This window comes from Salvelinus namaycush, chromosome 25 (assembly GCF_016432855.1).
Source record: "Salvelinus namaycush isolate Seneca chromosome 25, SaNama_1.0, whole genome shotgun sequence".
NCBI lineage: Eukaryota > Metazoa > Chordata > Actinopteri > Salmoniformes > Salmonidae > Salvelinus > Salvelinus namaycush.
The window spans coordinates 32,538,456-32,553,807 of NC_052331.1; the positions used below are offsets into that span (position 1 = coordinate 32,538,456).

At 45.0% G+C, this 15,352-nt stretch overlaps 1 protein-coding gene across 1 annotated transcript; it reads right to left on the reverse strand.

Moving 5' to 3' along the window:
• Positions 1–468: 468 nt before the first annotated feature.
• On the reverse strand, positions 469–12,137 carry LOC120020107 (metal-response element-binding transcription factor 2-like). Its single transcript, XM_038963553.1, has 12 exons — positions 12,042–12,137; positions 11,267–11,364; positions 10,095–10,219; positions 9,886–9,981; positions 9,696–9,764; positions 9,276–9,399; positions 3,030–3,097; positions 2,779–2,952; positions 2,428–2,527; positions 2,262–2,305; positions 2,064–2,168; positions 469–975 (listed from the first exon to the last, which is right to left on the reverse strand). Exons 1-12 carry the CDS (start codon positions 12,115–12,117, stop codon positions 606–608), a joined length of 1,449 nt encoding a protein of 482 aa, XP_038819481.1. The 5' UTR covers positions 12,118–12,137; the 3' UTR covers positions 469–605.
• Positions 12,138–15,352: the final 3,215 nt, after the last annotated feature.

Sequence of the window (15,352 nt, forward strand, 5' to 3'; positions counted from 1 at the left end):
AAAACGGGTTTGCAGCAGCACAACATCATCTCTGTTGTTTGAGTCCCTCTCGAACATCAACTACTCGCAAACAGGCACACTTTCAACATATCAAGTCAGGCGCAAAGACACTCAAACACCATTCACACCCTTTACCTAGCCACTCTAAACACCATTAATTTTACATTCTGCCAAAGCTGATCTCTTAACCTCTTCAGTTTACAAAACCGAAACAGATCTGAAACACAAAAGGCAAGTCACAGAAAGACCATATCACTGGAGCATATCACTAGAAACGCAAGCGCCGTTCCAGACTGGGCAACACGGGGAAGCCCGATCTCAGAAGAAGAGTGCAATTAAGCAATAAGGCCCGAGGAGGTGTGGTGTATGGCCAATATACCACGGCTAAGGGCTGTTCATATACCACAAACCCCTGAGGTGCCTTATTGCTATTATAAACTGGTTACCAATGTAGTTAGAGCAGTAAAAATAAATGTGTCATACCCGTGGTATACGGCCTGATATACCACAGCTTTCAGCCAATCAGCATTCAGAACCACACAGTTTATAATGCTTTATAAACGCTGTGTAAACATGTTAAGCGATACATAAGCGATATGACAAGTTTAGGAGGCAGTGACACCCTCCCACTCCACCAGGTATTGAACCTTGCCGTCCAGGGTGACCCGGCGAGCTAGGATGCGGTACTTCTCCCCGCACTCCAGGCGGCCTGCCACCCCAAAGTAGCTACTGATTGAGCTCTTCAGGTGGGACAGCTGACCACCTTGGCCCAGCCCGTGCACTATGTCCGTGGAGTGGAGCCCCAGCAGGGGGTTGGGGAGCTCTGGGAGGTGGTGGGGGTCTGGCTGGTGAGGGGGGATCTCAGGGTTGGGAGGCTGGAGGGGGGCCCGACGTGGCCGGCCCCGTCTCCTCTTCAGGGGGGGCTGGGCGATGGGCCAGTGGCGACCCGTGAACGTCTTACTGGAGCTACACAAGCTGGGGAGGAATAGGGAAGAGAGAAAGCGAGAGGCAAGAGTGAGAGGCGAGAGAGAATTAGTGAGGTCGTGCACTGATGTTGGGCGATTAGGTCTGGCTCGCAGTCAGCGTTACAATTCATCCCAAAGGTGTTCGATGTGGTTGAGATCAGGGCTCTGTGCAGGGCAGTCAAGTTCTTCCACACCGATAGACAAATAATTTCTGTATGGACCTCGCTTTGTGCACAGGGGCACCGTCATGCTGAAACATGAAAGGGCCTTCCCCAAACTGTTGTCAAAGTTGGAAGTACAGAATCGTCTAGAATGTCACTATGCGGTAGGATTTCCCTTCACTGTAACTAAGGGGCCTAGCCCGAACCATGAAAAAACAGGCCCAGACCATTATTCCTCCTCCACCAAACTTCATAGTTGGCAATATGCATTGGGGCAGGTAGCGTTATCATGGCATCCGCCAAACCCAGATTCAGATGGTGAAGCTTGATTCATCACTCCTGAGAAGGCGTTTCCACTGCTCCAGATTCCAATGGTGGCGAGCTTACGCCACTCCAACCGACGCTTGGCATTGCGCATGGGGATCTTAGGCTTGTGTGAGGCTGCTCGGCCATGGAAACCCATTTCATGAAGCTCCCAACAAACAGTTATTGTGCTGGCGTTGCTTCAAGAGGCAGTACAGAACTCAATAGTGAGTGTTGCAACTGAGGACACACAATTTTTACTCGCTTCTGCACATGGTGGTCCCGTTCTGTGAGAATGTTTGGCCTACTACTTCACAGCTGAGACATTGCTGCGCCAAGACATTTCCACTTCACAATAACAGCACTTACAGTTGACCGGGGCAGCTCTAGCAGGGTAGAAATTTGACAAACTGACTTGTTGGAAAGGTGGCATGCTATGACGGTGCCACGTTGAAAGTCACTGAGCTCTTCAGTACAGGCCATTCTACTGCCAATGTTTGTCTACGGCGATTCCATGGCCGCATGCTCGATTTTATAAACATGTCAGCAGCTGGCATGGCTGAAATAGCCGAATCAACTAATTTGAAGGGATGTCCACATACTTGGTGTACCATAATGCTATTGTAGAATATACCTGGACTGTCTGGAGAGGCTAGTTGAGGTAGTTTCAGTGGTGCGGACGGCACTGATGGATTCCATCTCGGAGGTACTGGAGGAGGGAACAGATCTGTCACTCCTGCTGCTGGGAGTAAAGAAGAACACCACAATTCAACAGTTTCACAAACTGAGCAAAAGTTTCACAAATTACATTTTTTGGGGGGGGATAGCTGACCTCCTTAAGGACTGGGAATCCAGAGGTGGTGGTGGCTTCATATCCTTCAGGAGGGATAAAGAGGTATTACACATGTCAATGGATGAACAACATACCTCTCAAAATGTTTTAACTTTGGGTAAAGGTGTTAACGTTGATCAATACAAGTAGTATTAAACACACACACCTGGGCCAAGAGTTCACTGGAGCGACTTAGCTTGGCCAGAGTCGCCAGGGAGTGACCTCCCTGTTTCTTCATCTTCTTCACCACGCCATTGGTTACTTCACTGGAACAACAAGATTCACACCGTCAAATTGAGTCATCATAGTTCACTGAAAACAAAAGGATAGTTCTCTTTTCTGGTCCCTTATCTTACCAGTCAACTTCTGGCTAACCAAACCCAACCAAAAGTACTGAGATAAAAACCAAAACAGCCTTACCAGGATATCTTGCATGCAAAAAAAATGGGTTTTTAAATTAGTATATATTTTTTTACGAGTGTCTCATAACATAATTTAGTAGAAACTTGAGTTCCACCTTGTGTTAGTAAGAGGCTTGATAGCCTTCCTGCCTTTGATCTTGATCTCGTTGGAGGCCCTCTCTGGCTCCCCTCTGTTGGCCAGCAGGTCAGAGCTCTGGGGACCCGGAGGAAAACGGATCCTCAGCCCAAAGAGGTGCTTCTTCTTCTTGATCTCCTTCCCTGACATGAACCTAAGAGAGATGGACAAATGAGGGTGGATTTGTATGCTAACATTACAGAAATCATAAGGTCATAGAGAGTTACTCACATGCTGTGGTTGCTATTCAGTGCTTCCAAAATACTTTCATATCGGTCCGACTGAGGAGTAGCTGAAAGCTGTATTTGGAAAAACGAAAAAGTCAGATTTATTTAGTGTTAAAATGTCATATACTGCTGTATCAAATAAAATAAACTCAACAAAAATATAAAAACGCAACATGTAAAGTGTTGGTCCCATGTTTCATGAGGTGAAAAAAGATACCAGAAATGTTCCAGATGCACAAAAAGCTTTTCTCTAAAATGTTGTGCAGAAATGTGTTTACATCCCTGTTAATGACCATTTCTCCTTTGCCAAGATAATCCATCCACCTGACAGGTGTGGCATATCAAGAAACTGATTAACAGCATGATCATTACACAGGTGCACCTTGTGCTGGGGACAATAAAATGCCCCTCTAAAATGTTCAGTTTTGTCACAACACAATGCCATAGATGTCTCAAGTTGAGGGAGTGTGCAATTGGCATGCCGACTGCAGGAATGTCCACCAGAGCTGTTGCCAGAGAATTGAATGTTCATTCCTCTACCATAAGCTGCCTCCAACGTCGTTTTAGAGAACTTGGTAGTTTGTCCAACTTGCCTTAAAATCGTAGACCATGTGTAACTCCGCCAGCCCATGACCTCCACATCCGGATCGTCTGAGACAAGCCACCAGGACAGCTGATGAAACTGAGTAGTATTTCTGTTTGCAATAAAGCCCTTTTGTTGGGAAAAAAACTGATTCTGATTGCCTGGGCCTGGCTCCCCATTTATTTATTTTGGTTTTCCATTAAAACAGTAAGAAAAAGTCAGAAAATTAAATTAAAAAAATTATGAGGCTGCGCTGCTACCAGCAATATTTTGGGTCTCACGGTGCGTCCCTTTCAGATGGTTAAGCATTGCACCTGTACTACCATTACTGTACCTCAATTCCAGCTTGCACATTTTTTCCATTTAACTCTCAAAGTACTTCCATACAGGACTTTGCTGCTGTCGCTTGCCTTTGGTCAGAGTGTTGGGCCAGTAACTGGAAGGTTGCTGGATCAAATCCCCGAACTGACAAGGTAAAAATCTGTCGTTCTGCCCCTGAGCAAGGCAGTTAACCCACTGTTCCCCAGGCGCCGAAGACGTGGTTGTCGATTAAGGCAGCCCCCCGCACCTCTCTGATTCAGGGGGGTTGGGTTAAATGCGGAAGACACACTTCAGTTGAATACATTCAGTTGGACAACTGACTAGGTATCCCACTTTCCCCTTTCCAATTGTTAATGACGTAATGGTGGGGAGTCGAATCCCGGTGTCAAATCCCATTTCTTAGTGTCAAGATACCAGAATCGACTCCTAAGATGAAGTGTTTTTTGGATCGGAGGAGACGGATTAGTTGCCGTACTTCCGAGAACACAAACACCTGCATTTTCATACCGAGGGACGGAGTGAGAGGGAAGGGGCACAGTATAGGCAGGTCGGCCACCAGGCAGACAGTCAGAACCATGCACTAGGCCTATCTATCAGCAATCAAAAGCTATATCTTTCAAGTTCTTGGCTTACAATGTCTCACTTCAGTAAAGCAGGGCCTATCATCAATGAATAGGCTAGAATATTCCACATGCAACAGACCAAAGACTGATCACACTCGCATCACTAGAGAAGAGGGGGCAGGCAGAACTGCGCGAGGGAGAGAGAGGGGGCAGGCAGAACAGCGCGAGGGAGCGAGAGGAGGCAGGCAGAACAGCGTGCATATATCTTGGTAATCTGTATCTCGCAATATATTGTATGCCTCGCAAATTCACCAAAGTAACCCAAAGTTTGCCTCTTACTCTCTGGTTTTTATTTAAATTACACAACTTTCCCCAGGCAAAATATCCAAGATGGCGCAGCAGTCAGATGTCTGTTGTCTTGTCCCGTCCCATGTATATATTTTTTTCTTGTTTTATTCTAATATATATAATTTTTAAAATCTCAATTGCCATCTACGAACTGAACATACTCTCCTGCAACCCGCCTCACCCAATGTGGTACGGATCTGCTATTTTTACACTTTAGAACCGGAACCCCCATCAGAAGGTAGCCAGCTAACTAGCTACTAGCCAGTAGTCAGTTAGCCACTGCTAGCAGTCATCACCATTAACACAGACATCAGCCAGCCTCCGCCTGGTCAATTCCTGCCACTCTGCACAGCGCGATATCAACCCAGAGCATATCAGACTGCTTTTTCTCTACCACATCTCAGGATTCCTACCGCAAGCTCTGAACCTTTGCACCGGATCATTGCAGCTAGCTAGCTGCTATCCGAGTGGCTACTCCTGGCTAATGTCTCTGTCCCGAAGCAAGCACCAGTTAGCCTGGAGCTAGCCTGGAGCTAGGCCCATCTCCTGGCTAGCTGAAGAGGTCCATTAACCAATTCTTGTGCTTCAATACATATATTTTGGCCTGAACCCTTTTACTGCCGACACAGAGCCCAGCCGATCCATCACGACTGGTCTGCCAACGTAACCGTCCGAGGGTGTTTCAACAGGCTCCTCCGTTGCGACGTACCACCTGCTTGCCCCGGCCCGCTAGCTGTCTGAATCGCCGTGTCTCCAGCTCGCCTAGCTACTCACTGGACCCTATGATCACTCGGCTAAGCATGCCTCTCCCTAATGTAAATATGCCTTGTCCATTGCTGCTTTTGTTAGTGAAGCTCTTATTTCACTGTAGAGCCTCCAGCCCTGCTCAATATGCCGTAGCTAGCCCTTTTGTTCCACCCCACACACATGCAGTGACCTCACCTGGTCTAAACGATGTCTCTAGAGACAAAACCTCTCTCATCGTCACTCAATGCCTAGGTTTACCTCCACTGTATTCACATCCTACCATACCCTTGTCTGTACATTATGCCTTGAATCTATTCTTCCATGCCCAGAAACCTGCTCCTTTTACTCTCTGTGCCGAACGCACTAGACGACCAGTTCTGATAGCCTTTAGCCGTACCCTTATCCTACTCCTCCTCTGTTCCTCTAGTGATGTAGAGGTTAATCAAGGCCCTGCAGCCCCCAGCACCACTCCCATTCCCCAGGCACTCTTATTTGTTGACTTCTGTAACCATAAAAGACTTGGTTTCATGCATGTTAACATTAGAAGCCACCTCCCTAAGTTTGTTTTATTCACTGCTTTAGCACACTCCGCCAACCCGGATGTCATAGCCGTGTCTGAATCCTGGTTTAGGAAGGCCACCAAAAATCCTGAAATTTCCATCCCTAACTATAACATTTTCCGACAAGATAGAACTGCCAAAGGGGGCAGAGTTGCAATCTACTGCAGAGATAGCCTGCAGAGTTCTGTCTTACTATCCAGGTCTGTGCCCAAACAATTTGAGCTTCTACTTTTAAAAATCCACCTTTCCAGAAACAAGTCTTTCACTGTTGCCGCTTGTTATAGACCCCCTTCAGCCCCCAGCTGTGCCCTGGACACCATATGTAAATTGATTTCCCCCCATCTATCTTCAGAGATCGTACTGTTAGGTGACCTAAACTGGGACATGCTTAACACCCCAGCCATCCTACAATCTAAACTAGATGCCCTCAATCTCACACAAATTATCAAGGAACCTACCAGGTACAACCCTAAATCCGTAACCATGGGCACCCTCTTAGATATCATCCTGACCAACTTGCCCTCTAAATACACCTCTGCTGTCTTCAACCAGGATCTCAGTGATCATTGCCTCATTGACTGCATGCGTAATGGGTCTGCGGTCAAACCACCACCCCTCATCACTGTCAAAAGCTCCCTAAAACACTTCAGCAAGCAGGCCTTTCTAATCGACCTGGCACGGGGATCCTGGAAGGATATTGGCCTCATCCCGTCAGTAGAGGATGTCTGGTTGCTCTTTAAAAAGTGCTTTCCTCTCCATCTTAAATAAGCATGCCCCATTCAAAAAATGTAGAACTAAGAACAGATAAAGCCATTGGTTCACTCCAGACTTGACTGCTCTTGACCAACACAAAAACATCCTGTCGCGTTATACATTAGCATCGAATAGCCCCCGCGATATGCAACTTTTCAGGGCAGTCAGGAACCAATATACTCAGTCAGTTAGGAAAGCCAAGGCTAGCTTTTTCAAACAGAAATTTGCATCCTGTAGCACTAATTCCAAAAGGTTTTGGGACACTAAAGTCCATGGAGAATAAGAGCACCTCCTCCCAGCTGCCCACTGCACTGAGGATAGGAAACATTGTCACCACTGATAAATCTACGATAATCGATCATTTCAGTAAGCATTTTTCAACGGCCAACATCTCAGCACCCCCTGCAGCAACTTGCCCAAGCCCCTCCCCCGCTTCTCCTTCACCCAAATCCAGACAGCTGATGTTCTGAAAGAGCTACAAAATCTGGATCCCTATAAAATCAGCCGGGCTAGACAATCTGGACCCTCTCTTTTTAAAATGATCAGCCGAAATTGTTGCAACCCCTATTACTAGCCTATTCAACCTCTTTCGTGTCGTCTGAGATCCCCAAAGATTGAAAAGCTGCCGCGGTCACCCCCCTCTTCAAAGGGGGAAACACTCTAGACCCAAACTGTTATAGTTTATAGTTATAGACCCAAACTGTCTATCCTACCCTGCCTTTCTAAAGTCTTCGAAAGCCAAGTTAAACAGATCCCCGACTATTATCAGCAAACTCAATAGCCTTGGCTTCTCAAATGACTGCCTCGCCTGGTTCACCAACTACTTCTCTGATAGAGTTCAGTGTGTCAAATCGGATGGCCTGTTGTCCGGACCTCTGGCAGTCTCTATGGGGTTGCCACAGGGTTCAATTCTCGGGCCGACTCTTTTCTCTGTATATATCAATGATGTCGCTCTTGCTGCTGGTGATTCCCTGATCCACCTCTACGCAGACGACACCATTCTGTATACATCTGGCCCTTCTTTGGGCACTGTGCTAACAAACCTCCAAACGAGCTTCAATGCCATACAACACTCCTTCTGAGGCCTTCAACTGCTTTTAAATGCAAGTAAAACTAAGTGCATGCTCTTCAACCGATTGCTGCCTGCAACCTCCCGTCTGACTAGCATCACTACTCTGGACGGTACTGACTTAGAATATGTGGACAACTACAACTACCTAGGTGTCTGGTTAGACTAAACTCTCCTTCCAGGCTCACATTAAGCATCTCCAATCCAAAATTAAATCTAGAATTGGCTTCCTATTTCGCAACAAAGCCTCTTTCACTCATGCTGCCAAACATACCCTCGTAAAACTGACTATCCTACTGATCCTTGACTTCGGCGATGTCATTTCCAAATTAGCCTCCAACACTCTACTCAACAAATTGGATGCAGTCTATCACAGTGCCATCCGTTTTGTCACCAAAGCCCGATATACTACCCACCACTGCGACCTGTATGCTCTCGTTGGCTGTATGCTCTCACTACATATCCGTCGCCAAACCCACTGGCTCCAGGGCATCTATAAGTCTATGCTAGGTAAAGCCCAGCCTTATCTCAGCTCACTGGTCACCATAGCAACACCCACCCGAAGCACTCGCTACAGCAGGTATATTTCACTGGTCACCTCCTAAGCCAACACTTCCTTCGGCCGCCTTTCCTTACAGTTCTCTGCTGCCAATGACTGGAACGAATTTCAGAAATCACTGAAGCTGGAGTCTTATATCTCCCTCTCTAACTTTAAGCATCAGCTGTCAGAGCAGCTGTTACCTGTACACAGCCAATCTGTAAATAGCACACCCAACTATCTCATCCCCATATTGTTACTTATCCTCTTGCTCTTTTGCAGTATCCCAGTATCTCTACTTGCACATCATCATCTGTACATCTATCACTCCAGTGTTAATGCTAAATTGTAATTATTTCACATACATAGCCTATTTATTGCCTTACCTCCCCACTCTTCTACATTTGCACGCACTGTACATAGATTTTTCTATTGTGTTATTGACTGTATGTTTGTTTGTGTAACTCTGTTGTTTTTGTCGCACTGCTTTGCTTCATCTTGGCCAGGTCGCAGTTGTAAATGAGAACTTGTTCTCAACTGTCCTACCAAGGGTGAAATACATTTTTTTTTTTTTACTTCTTTATAGCCTATCATCTAGTTATGCTATAACACAGAAAATAATATGTTTTGTGATAACGGCACTGTGATAATTTGTTGGGGGGGGGAAACTATTTTTTTCTTTCCGTCAAGGATCACAATTTTGTTTAAACGTTTTAATGTTTAAACATTCAAACCCATATTCCCGAACGGGGTCAAGCTTCGTCCTACCTCCCCGAGCTGCAGTTGCTCCCAGTTGTCGTTGATGTAAGTCATCAGCTCCATCTCAGAATCAAAGTACTTCTTCTTGTGAATCACACTCATGTTGTAGAGGCTCAGGTGTGCAACGTCCACCCTATTGGACAGAAACAAGGAAGGAAGCACAGAACAGCCACAAGTCAATGATTCAGTACGGGGATTGACGTGGAATAGAATAGCTTTATTTTTCCTAGAGGGAACTATGATAGACTGCTACTCCAGTTTCATCAAATATATAATATATATATATATATACACACACACTGTTAAACTGATTCAGTGTCATTGGGGTATCTTGTTTGCTTCAACAGATGGAAACAATAGATCAACAGCTCGAGTGAATAACATCAATCCTTCTCGTACACCAATCAATTCGACACAAATTTCTCTCACCATCTAAGAGGCAGTCGTTTGAGGTACTCTGGTTCACTACTGCAAACTGAGCAAATAAATAGATAGAACCTGGTGAGAAAGAAGCACAAGAGTAGATTTATTTTCTTGCATGCCATAGGTAGTCACTCAGCACATGCTTCCTGAGAGATGACTTATCAAACGAGGCTTTAAAGGTGCGGTTGTTTAGTACCTGTCTCCATAGAGCATGGGCGTCTTAAAACACTGGATACATGCCTCGTGGAACCACTGCTTACACCTGTTGCACTGCAGCATCTTCAGGTACCAGCTAAAGGAGAGAGGGGTTAAAACAGAGGGTGTGTGTGTGTGTGTGTGTGTGTGTGTGTGTGTGTGTGTGTGTGTGTGTGTGTGTGTGTGTGTGTGTGTGAGAGAGAGACTCACTCTCCAGGCCCTCCACAGTAGCAGTAGCATTGCTGGATGTTGGTCTTGTGGCCCTGGTCCCACACCAGGTCCTCCAGGGAATAAGGCAGAGACTGCTTCAGCTCCTGCAGGGCTTTGGGACCCTTCTGTCAGAGAACACATACACCGGACTGTGAGCTCAATTTGGTTGGAGTGTTCCCTTACTATTACTACGACCTTTTCACACAGTGGTTCTGTAATATGAATATTATGTGTGGGTTCATTTCCAGTGTTTTCATATTGCATTATGTTGTATTGTATTACAAACTGGGTGGTTCGAGCCCTGAATGCTGATTGTCTGAAAACAGTGGTACATCAGACTGTATACCACGGGTATGACAAAACATGTATTTTTACTGCTCTAATTACATTGGTAAACAGTTAATAATAGCAATAAGGCACATCAGGTATTTGTGGTATATGGCCAATATACCACGGCTAAGTGCTTTATCCAGGCACTCAGCGTTGCGTCGTGCTGAGAACAGCCCTTAGCCGTGGTATACTGGCCATATACCACACCCCCTCGGACCTTATTGCTTAATTACTGTATTTCTTTTTGGGTGCCTTGCATGCTGAACTCACTAAATGTAAATGGACAATATACACAGACAAAACATTAGGAACCCAGTCCTAATATTGCGTTGCACCCCGCCCTTTTTTACCCTCAGAACAGCCTCAATTCGTCGGGGAATGGACTCTACAAGGTGTCGAAAGCATTCCACAGGGATGCTGGCCCACGTTGACTCCAATGCATTCCACAGTTGTGTCAAGTTGGCTGGATGTCCTTTGGGTGGCGGACCATTCTTGATACACATGGGAAACTGTTGAGTGAAAAACCCAGCAGCGTTGCAGTTCTTGACAACCCGGTGCACCTGGCACCTACAACCACACCCCATTCAAAGGAACTTAAATATTTTGTCTTACCCATTCACCCTTTGAATGGTACACATACACAATCCATGTCTCAATTGTCTCAAGGCTTAAAAATACTTCCTTAACCTGTCTCCGCCCCTTCATCTACACTGATTAAAGTGTATTTAACAAGTGACATCAATAAGGGCTCATAGCTTTCACCTGGTCTGTCTCATGGAAAGAGCAGGTGTTCCTAATGTTTTGTACACTCAGTGTTAGTAATAATATAGTATCGTAAGTACCTCTGTTGTGGCGAACACACACTCCCTACAGAGCCACTTCTCATCGGTGTCGATCAGGCTGGAGTCGATGATGGGGGAGTGGCAGAGCTGGTGGTATCCTGAAAGGAAAAGACGGGTCACAGTTAAGAGAGAATTACTATTGTATCAATACATTTTTCCAGAGGTGGGACCTCTAATGACTAGATAGCAAACAAGGAATCCTTAAATGGGATATAAACCTACAAACAGCTGGCCCAAAGCATAATTTCCCAACCTTGTCTTTGCGCTACAGGACGAAGAAGTTACATTGGGTTTTTACCAGAGGCGGAACCCTCTTGAAAACACATCGCTACACTTGAAATTTGAATAAAGTTTTTCCACCCCTCTGCTAGCAGGGCTCACCCTCCCAAAATTTCTCTGCATGTCCTCATTGAAAATTAACGGGGACGGAACATCTCTTGCCAAATTCGTTGTTGGTGAAAATCCACTCTTAGGATGGTGATTAAGCCATGTCCACATTGTTTGGAAGGTGATTAAGCCCTACCTTGTCTACATTGTTTGGAAGGTGATTAAGCTCTACCTTGTCTACATTGTTTGGAAGGTGATTAAGCCCTACCTTGTCTACATTGTTTGGAAGGTGATTAAGCCCTACCTTGTCTACATTGTTTGGAAGGTGATTAAGCCCTACCTTGTCTACATTGTTATGATGGTGATTAAGCCCTACCTTGTCCACATTGTTATGATGGTGATTAAGCCCTACCTTGTCTACATTGTTATGATGGTGATTAAGCCCTACCTTGTCCACACTTGTCGCAGATGACAATCTCGTTGGGATCCTCTGAGCACTCATCCTGGCATATTGTGCAGACCATGTCCTCTCCTCCCTCGTCCCCTAAAAAAAAACACAGGTGGGATGGGTCATTCCTCTAGATCAGGGTTTCCCAAACTCCGTCCTGAGGCCCCTCCTAGGTGCACGTTTAGATTTTTGCCCTAGCACTACACAGCTGATTCAAATAATCAAAGCTTGATGATGAATTGGTTATTTGAGTCAGGGTGTAGTGCTAGGGGGAAAAAAATAAACGTGCACACGTGGGGGGGGACCAAGTTTCAACAACGCATAACAGTTAACTTTTGTACATTATAACTGACAAACAAAGGTGCGAGACCATGGTGGGAAGTCTCCATTTCACCAATGTGATGTGTGCACAGTGCTATATGCAGTCCTATCTCCACAAACCTATCCCCATGTGCTACCAATCCAACATAATCAAACAAGATATGCTACTTTCACCCAAAGTTGACTGAGTTGACTGAAATAGGAATCTGTCATTCATATCCAGTCCAACGAGAGAGGGACCCTTTTTGAAGTGGATGTCATTTAATATATTAGTTAAACACTTTTATTTATTTTTTGCAACACCTGCAACCGCACAAAATAAAATGGCGTAGTCTAGCATGCTGACCACACCACTCGCATCACGTGCGCTGCAAAATAATGCATGTTATTCAATCATTGCACCCACACTGCTCGCGCGTGTCTGCATAGCAAGGTGCTAAAATATAACTTGGTTCTATTTGTGACGCTTGACGCACTGCAAGTCCCACCTCCTCATTGGTTTTTAGGAGCATATACCCACGTGGGTGATTGAAAGATGAACTGAGGTCTACACTCCAGTCCAGTCGGTAGTGCACCTTAAAGTTGGTTGCCAACCGCCATATAAAGTCCAAAGAAGAAGAAGCCTGAAGGAGGAGAGATTACTAGAAACAAACTTTTACCCATTTATCTGTAGATTAATTGTCGGAGTAGAGGACCTTGTGGTAAAATAACAACCCAATGTTTATATCCAAGGACAAATTAGCTAGCAACAGCAAGCTAGCTAGCTAAATTGCCATAAATGTTTAATGCTTTTCGACCTGTCCCCAAATTAATATAGTTGGTTCAGAGTTTGTTTTGATTTTTCAACCTGCGTGTCCTGATCGTGTCTGGTGTAGGTGGACAAAATGGCGATGGCGGACGCACAGTCTGGTCAGAGTGTAAGCATAAGTGCAAAGGCCATAGAATATGAACATTTTAACTTTAGGTGACTTTAGTTGAGAGGCCCAACTTAAATTAATTCCTACTCAAATACAACTGGGGGTGCCATTTGAGGTTCAACATAACAATGACATTTTCTGCCACTTAGACCAAATACGATTGTGCAATTCCAATACGTCAAACATCAGTCATGAGTAATCTAACTAAAATCGGTGCTAATAGATGACAATTAATTTCTAGGCCCCTCCCTGAAGTGTGACTCATTAACATGTATAAAATTAACATGTATGAACACAGTAGTAACACAGGCTGAGGAGTGCCTTCCCTATGCTTGTCTGTGGGGAATTTACAGTTGGTGTAGGAAATTCTGTGGTCTGTTAACTGTCAGGGACAAATTACAAAAGATAAACCAGGAGGAGATGGAAGAAATCTCAACCAAGGATATGAAGACAACCGAAGATAGAATGAATGAGGGCAAGCCTAACGGAATGAATACACACATTTAACTGAAAAACTGTACATCCTGGAGAAGAAATTATACTTTCTGAAAGCAAAATTCTAAGGATTCTGCCCACGGTCTATTGGCAATATCTGTGGAGAAAATAGAAAGGCATGTATTTTTACTAGCAGATGGCTTTTTTCTTTAGAGTGTAATACACACATGGCAAATATCCAACAAGATGAAAGTTCAACATACTATCAAGTAAGCATAAAACGGTCCATCACATTGACTATCAAAAATATGACTGGAACTTGACATGGCAGCATGTCTTGTGCAGAAGAACTACTTGCCTGTCTGAATGTCCTTCCACAGAACCCAGGACTTGGACCGATCTTCAAAGACAACAAAGCAGCGGTGCTTGTCCTTATTTATCTGAGGGAGAAAGAAATATCAAGATCCTTTACTGCAAAATGACATAAGATGTCTGAAATTGCATTTACACCAAATTGAAACTTTCCACCTAGTAACTACAGCTGCTTACCTTCGTGATAGTCCCTAAATAAAACAGCCCATCCGACCATCGGGCTAGGACCTCTTGTCCCTCTTCAAACTTGTTGCCGAGCTTGGTGTCCGTGTCCCCTCCATGTCTATCCTCGGTAGAGTGGACGCTGGTCAGGGACACTGGCGTCTTGCACTGCTGCCGAAGGGAATGTGCTTTCTGCTGGTGGACCGGCAAGCGCTCTAATGCCGTTGAGTCTCTGTCATATTGGAAGAGAGAGGTGAATTAATTCCTACATCGTCCCCCCCAAAAAAATAGGTGTCACTGTCAAGCGTTGTCATTGTATTGAAGCTACAGGCCAGTTGAGTCTCACCATAGCAGCATATGTGAGACACAGAATAAAAGGAGATTATTTCAATGGGAACACTGGAAAGCCAAATCACATTTTTTAAGTAACAGAAGCAAGCCATGCACGCTACTCAATAGAGAATTGTCTAGAATTTGACAGGTTGCGTCAACTCAGCTGTCAAGTAACTCAGCATGCTAGATATCTGTGAGAAAATGAGTAGTCTTGGGGTATTAGAGCCCTATCCCACTCTCTGCACCGTCACTTTTTCCTTTTGTTCGTGGGCTAGTTAGCTAGCTAGCTGTCTGGACATTTGCATCCAGGATGAAATAATGAATTGATACAATTAACGGTATATACGTTTTCAGTTCAATGGCTAGCTGGATACATCATGTATGCAATTTGTCTTAGCAGTTGTCTACAGGCACATGTCTCGAGCTATAACAGACGGAATGATTCTGGAGCGCACCCACAGCTAATAACATGTTATTTTGATGAGTTTGCGAGCTACCTCATTCGGTCAGTTAGGAGGGTCAAAATGCCACATATATTGAAATACTCGGTCGTAACCGGTGATTGGCGTCTTGTCCGAATATCGGTAAATCTCTTTGAAATGCTCCTCTCAAAATATGACACAATACAAATGTTGTTTAGAAAATAACAAACGGGTCATTCTCCCCTAATACATTCGCCATTTTTATTTCCCGCTGATATGGGAGTGCATTGTGGGAAGCGCTCGGTCAACCATGGCAGAAAGGGAGGTCCTACTCGGCGGGAAATTTGTT